The following is a 7,060-nucleotide window of genomic DNA, read 5'->3' as shown; positions in this document are numbered from 1 at the left end:
GCAGCTCTTGTTGCTGGTCTTGTTGGGTCTTGTACCCCACAGTAGCTGCTAGCCAAATTGTTGCTACAACAGGGTGGGGAACTATGAATGTGGAATGCTACATATGCTTTTAGAAATGATGTTGATTGGTTCTATTCTATTGTATTTTCCCCCTCTTTCTTTTTTAATCTATTATAAGGGATGGGAGAAGGAAGGGACATATTAAGAAATGAGTTCAAAAATAATACATTAGATGGTAAGCTCCTAGAGGGCAGAGGATATCTTTCTTTTAATTAATTGTAACCCCAGTGCTTAGCACAAAGCTGGACAGGTAACAGATGCTTAATAAATGTTTATTGGATTGGATTAGAATGGAAACGGAAGTGATTCATAAAAATGCCAACAAAAACAAGTAAGATATGTGAGATGGGCACTTCTTGTTGCCATTGTGAAGGTGTCAATGGGATGTCACTGTCTCCCCCACAAGATTGGAGTCATGTCCATGCAAATCACCAGCCCACAGCCCTGGCACTACTTGAACTCCAGACACTGGTACTCTGAGAGTCTGTGGAGATCCTGCCATGCTTCTCAACTGGTTGAGACCGGGACAGGTACTGTGGGTGTTTTTTCTTCTCATTCACATCCAAATCCTGAAGAATCTCTTCCAGTGAGGAAATATCTAAGTCACTGTCATCTTCAGGAAACTGTAGTGAGAATAGGAAAGAATGAACAATTTTATACGTGAGGAAATGAGTAGTCAAGGTATATACTACACCTGAATTAAAATGAAGTCAATGTAGGTAGAAAGTGGTAAGAAGGAAAGAGCATTTCTTCCTTTCCTTCAGATGCCAATCATTCCAGAAACTGCTTCTGAAATCTTGTATTATACTTCGTATACCTAATAAATGTCCTACTTGGCAAATAATGGCTAATTATAACAGCATTTATATTGAATTTTAAGGTTTGCAAAGCACTTTACATGGTATTATTTAATTTGATCCACATAAGAACCCTGTGAAGTAGATGCCATTATTACTTTCTTTTTACAGATGAAGAAACTGAAGCAGAGTTAGGCTAAGTGAATTGTCCAGGGCCACATAACTGCTTGCAAACCCTAAAATTCAATGTAAATAGATGATGCAATGGAAGGATCTTTAGAACTAAGTTTCTTAGATTTGGAAAATGTGAAAACCCAACCTACATCAAAGGGTTTCAATGCTGAATGCTCTAAGATGTAATAAATGATACAATGAACCAATTGCTAATTATTCACACTTTTGTGGTGTTATACAGTCATCAACATACTTTCTTCACAACAGCCAATGAGATTGATAGTACAGGTACGATTATCTCCATTTTATATGAGGAAACTGAGAAAGAGGTTAAAAATTTTACCCATAACAAACAGAAAGAGAAAAAAAAACACCATGAGCACTTCTACAAGGTCTTCCATTCCTTATTTGTGAGGCCATTTCTTCTGGCATTTACCGGATAATTTAAATGAATCTCTTAAGTATTCATTGGCTTTCATTCCTAAAACTAGCTAGTCTTCCATTCATTTTTTCCCCCAATAATAAGCTCATTGATGAGTATCCATTTGGGCCCAAATGGCTCTGTAGTACCTGGAACATAGCAAAGACCATTTGTTATTGTCATATCTGACTCTTCATGACCCCATCTGGGGTTTTCTTGGCAAAGATACTGGAGTAGCTTGCCATTTCCTTCTCCGGAGCATTTTGCAGATGAGGAAAGTGAGACAAAAAGGGTTAAGCGACTTGCTTAGAGTCACACAGCTAGTGTCGGAGGCCAGATTTTCATTCAGGTCTTCCTGATGCCAGGCCTGGCACTCTATGCACTGTGCCATCAAGCTGCCCAAGATCATCTAGTAGGTATTTAATAAATACTGATCAATCGATTGATCCTCATCACCCCTGTTAGCTAGCTTTGAATAAATCTCCCCTGTATTCTCATTCTACTTTACCAGTTAATTGAACTTAAAGATACCAAAGAATTGATTAGGAAATGGAGGTAACTTATGATATCTTGCTTTACAACAGTCACTACCCATTAAGCTTTAATTTTATTGCAAATAACAAAAAGTATTTTCTCTCTTTTTCACCTCTCTTTATCTCTCCTCCAAAATGAAGAAGAAAAAAAAGAGAAAACCCACATACAAATAAGCATAGTCTAGCAACACAAATTCCTTCATTGGCCATCCTGGGACTTTTCCTCTGCAAAAAGTGTAAACCATCTGGGAAGCCATCTTTATAGTTACCACACCATCCTAACATGGGGAATAGGTTCATCATCATTCTAATCTGTATGCAGATTTGGGGGCCCCCAGTGCTTCACTCCCATCTCCAACCAGCTATAAAAAATATCTTTTCATAAATCTACTTTGGACTCATGAGTTTTATGCCTGGGTTTCTTTTTCTCTTCCCTGGCATGGATACTTAAGTTGTCATGTAATCATTCATTTAAAGAGTAGGATCTGAAATAGGTAGGAAAAACTAATCAAGTCTCCTTTTCATTTTTAATCTCCTCAAATCCAAGGATTCCTCATTCCAGTTGCTTCTATGAGTGACCATAATTTAAAAGTAAATGACTAACAAACTTACAAAGGAATGTATGAGGCTTATACTAAACTCTTCATATGTTACCTGGGGCTTCTTTACTGAGATGGTTGTTTTAGATGGTCCAGCATCTGAGGCTAAGAAAAGGTTCACTCCTCCAGCAGGCTTCTTTCCCGGAGCAACTAGCTGTTTTTCTAGAGTTTTGGCCAGTGACTGGACTCGAGTACCTACATAAGAGTCAAAGGACCTACATCAGCACTAAAAGGCTGGTAAGCAAATCTTTTCCTGTTTGAATCACCTGATCCCAGTAATATAAATTTGAAGTAGATGAGGAAGATTGAAAGAAAGAAGAGCAAGGAGAAAGAAGAAAGAATTAGGAAGAGGAAGGAGAAGTAAAGTTTATGTTTGTTGAAAAATCAGTCAACAAGTATTTATTATGTCTAATTTTGTACTGCTACGGAAATTCCTTCCACTGATACAGATCAGCAACTCCTCTTCCATTTAGTATCAGAGTTAGTTGCCTGAGGCATGGAAAAATCTAGTGATTTATTGATGATCACGTAACTAGTTGCAGAACTTAAACTCAGATTTTCCTTACTCCAAGTTCCTATCCATGACTCTGTACTACTCACTCTGCACAGAAGAGAAGTTTAATAAATATTTATTAATACAGTGATGACTCATTGTTGTTGAGTCATTTTTTCAGTCATGTCCAACTCTTTGTGACCCCATTTGAGGTTTTCTCAGCAGAGATACTGGAATGGTTTGTCATTTCTTTCTTCAGCTCATTTTACAGAGGAGGGAACTGAGTCAAAGAGGGTTAAGTGACCTGCCCAGGTTCACACAGCTAGTAAGTGTCTAAAGTCAGATTTGAACTCAGGAAGATGAGTCTTCCTGTTTTCAGGCCCAGCACTCTATTCACTGTACCATCTAGCTGCCCTGATGACTCACTGACCAGTATACAAGTGTTATAATGTATGACCAGGCACTCTTCTAGCTTCCCTCTTTTTTCTAACAAGAGCAATTGTAATGACTAGAGAAAGAATATAAAATTCTCCCTCTATGGGAAAGGGATGGAAAGCAGAAAAAAAATGACTTTCAGAGGTTGTAGGTATTTCTTCTTTAGATATTTTTAAGGCCAGGCTACATACCCATTTTTTTTTTCAGAAGTGCCTTGGATAAAATGGGGACAATGATAACCTTTCAAGATCTTGTTATTCTGGGATCTAACAGGTGGAAAGTCTGAAGCTGCACAGGGCTAATCGATTTAAAATGAAATTCTGAAGGCTAATTAAGCAATTGAGCTGTGTCATATAAATGCAGTAGATACAAATTAATTTTTGTGATCTCTCTGCTAAACTATGGAACTATCAGAAAATAACATTGGTTTCTATTTCTGTTTTCATGTGTAGAAAAAGATGTCACCACACACCCACACACACACACACACACACAATAGAGAAGACTAAAGTTCATTTAAATTAGCTAGGTAAATCTGGGTCTTGTGTACCTCATTACTCATACAGAAAGCTCTCACTCACCTGTAGAAGTTATTCCTCCAGAATTTGCCATAGGTTTAGGGACTTTCTCATCAGAGGTTTCAGTATCAGACCAATCCCAATCATTGTCATCTCTAGCAGCTATCCTAGAAGGGTCTTGAAGATTTGAAGGGGCAATATGGTCTCCTTCTGAATCATCTTCAGAAGTGAAAGGTGGGGTGCTGAAGTATACAAATGTAGATGGAAGGTAAAGTCACTTCTGTAGGTTCATGAGTAACATTTTCATATATAAGTGAAATGAAATAATAGGTGCAAAAGTATTCCAGAAGGTTAATGTGCTACAAAGTATCAAAGACTCAAAGGTGCAAAAAGAAATGAATATAAGTTCTTTGAGGGAAAAATGAGTTAAAGGTAACGTCCGTGATGTGAAGACAACAGGAGCTCAGAATCAGAACCCATGTCCTGCCTCTGACATATAATGCCAAGTAACTAGAATCGCTTGAAGGCCTGGACATTTTTGTTTCAGTCTTTGTAGGCCTAGCACAGTGCCTGACACATGGTAAGAATGGTTTAGTAAATGTATGCTCATTGATTGGTTGGTTGGTTAACTGGTTGGTTGGTTAGTTGGTTGGTTGGTTGGTTTAGCCTCTTGGCCCCAGACAACTCTAAGACAACAATAGAAGAGCAGTCTACATTACTATAGTGAGGGGGGGAGGAGGGAGTCTTCCCTGGCAGTTCTCTAGACCAGTAAGATGACACATTCAAACTGAATACAAACAAGCCAAAACAACAACAACAACAACGATGATGATGATGATGATGATGATGATGATGATGATGATGTGGACATCAGGAAGGCTAAAGCAATGTAGTCATTTTTACTCTGCCCACCCCCCACTCCAAACTGAATGCCCTGTTTTCCAAAGACTTTTGCCAGGGAATGACTTCATCATGTACCATGAGTCCCACCCTCACCCCTTAACCAACACCACTCCCCCGACCCTGCCCCAGCTACAAGGGCAGTTGGGAAGGCAGATGGTAAGGAGAGGTAATTGTCATGATATACCTGTGACTCTCTCCACCCCCAGGCATCTCACATACTGTGGCCGTGCTTGGTACCTGCTCTGAAGTAGGGGATCCTTAGAAGGATCAGTTTATCCTGAAACTAATTCAGATATAGCCTAGACTGTATACCTATGTAGAAGAAAGTTCAGAAGAGGAGACAGATAAACAGGGCAGTTTTCTTATTATTATACTAAACTTAAGATACATTAAAAAAGAAACTATACATCATCAGAGGTCGTAGTTTCATATTTTTAAAAAGTGAGCTGAGATCCTACCCTTACATCATGTGTTAAACACCAGTAACTTTCCATATACCTCTAGGCAGCGATATGCCAGAGATAGCTCAAATTGGTTCCTTATATGGGAGCCAATATATTTTCAATTGAGCATATACATCTCAGCAGCAAACCAGGGCTTGATTTATTATTTCATGGAGTGTCTAGACTTAAGAAAGTGATGGAGAAAATTGTAATAATGCAGATAAAACTTAAAAGTATGTCCTGTGGAATTACCCCCACCTCCCAGCTTGTTGTTAAACATTTACCATCATAGTCCTACTTCTAGGGGTGTATTTAAGTTCCAGAAGGAAAAAAAAAAGGAGTAGATTTGAGCGTGGGTTTAGCCATGCATGTGACTACCACAGAGAGAACATTGGCGGTAGCTATGAGCTTGAGTCTTACCTCAGCCCAGGCCCAGGGGAAGCAGGTGGATGTGTAGGACCTTGAACTCTGCTCCGTGGAGTTGGAATTGGTATCCCTGGTGTGGCAGGGGTGTGACTGACTTTGCTCTGAGGTGTTGTGGGCTTAGGTGATGCTGTTCGTTGAGACTGTGATTCAACTCGCCCCTTTCCGAACTTTTGCTGAGCTTCTCTCATGGGCACTGGGCTCCTCTGACCTTTGACTAGAGAAACAAATAGGACTGAAATAACTGCACACTCACACCAACCACAAATGGCAACCCCATCAAGTGTTCTCAGATGAAAGCAGAAGTCTTGGCTGGAATATTGAGAATAAAGAAGTTGAAGAAATTGGAGGGAAATCTCAGACCCAGCAAAGTCTCATACAAATACATTGAATATTGTTGTCAAAAACTCCTGAGTATATTGAGCACTGGATTGGAGTTCAGACAACTAGGGTTATAATCCCACATCAGCCACTAACGAGTGTCTTTGGGTAAGTCACTTCCTCCTTCTGAGCCTCAATTTCCTCATCTATAAAATGAGAGGGTGGGCTTGGATGATCTCCAAATTCCCTTCTTACTCTAAAATAATGTCATTCCATACTAAATAAAACAGATCCCTTCAGCATAATAGGCTCTCAGCAGAGATTTGTGTAACTGGTTAACTTATAGCCATAAAAGTTATATGGATCCCTGGGGTTCAATTTTCTCATCTGTAAAATGAGGTGTTGGATGAGCACTAGGGTCCCTCCCAGCCCTAAGATTTTCTCACTCTATTCAGTAGAATTCCCGAATTCCTGCTCTGTGAAATGGGCTATGCAGCCTCAGTTTTCAAATCATTTTAGATTTGTCAAGAAATTCCCAGTTAAGACCCTTGGGTGGCAGTATTTACCTGAGCAAAGGGACGCGTTTTGAAGAAATTCCAGAGAATACAAGACAAAAAGTAAACAGGAAATAGCATTGCTTATTTTTACAGCTAAGTCACCCTAGCCGTGGCCTAAGCCACATTCCCAGGAATTCTAGTCGCCAATGCCTCTCATTTCAGCAGTGTGTATGCACAGGCACACTTCATCATTCAAGCCTGTATTCTTGACTGAGTTGCTTGGGTCCAGAGTGCAAGAAAGCTCTTTCCACAAGAGGTTTTAGCAGTACCATCTAGTCCAGGATTTAATGTGTCTACTGAAATTTCCATGACAGAAAAGTTGAAAATTCAAACACTGAGGGTCTTCATTGTGACTTACTCATTCTATTCTTGCTGATATAAAT

At 39.5% G+C, this 7,060-nt stretch overlaps 1 protein-coding gene across 1 annotated transcript in view; it reads right to left on the bottom strand.

Annotated features, from left to right (window-relative positions):
• Positions 1–488: 488 nt before the first annotated feature.
• Positions 489–7,060, bottom strand: part of DZIP1L (DAZ interacting zinc finger protein 1 like) — a 41,678-nt gene continuing 35,106 nt past the window's right edge. The window contains exons 12-15 of the mRNA XM_036747288.1: positions 5,797–6,016; positions 4,094–4,272; positions 2,640–2,779; positions 489–683 (exon numbers count right to left, since the gene is read on the bottom strand). Coding sequence (XP_036603183.1) covers positions 489–683; positions 2,640–2,779; positions 4,094–4,272; positions 5,797–6,016 — 734 coding nt within the window. The remainder of the gene's footprint in view (positions 684–2,639; positions 2,780–4,093; positions 4,273–5,796; positions 6,017–7,060) is intronic.

Source organism: Trichosurus vulpecula, chromosome 2, assembly GCF_011100635.1.
Source record: "Trichosurus vulpecula isolate mTriVul1 chromosome 2, mTriVul1.pri, whole genome shotgun sequence".
Classification (NCBI taxonomy): domain Eukaryota; kingdom Metazoa; phylum Chordata; class Mammalia; order Diprotodontia; family Phalangeridae; genus Trichosurus; species Trichosurus vulpecula.
Note: the sequence above shows the minus strand (reverse complement) of the source record. Positions and strands in the feature narration are given on the sequence as shown.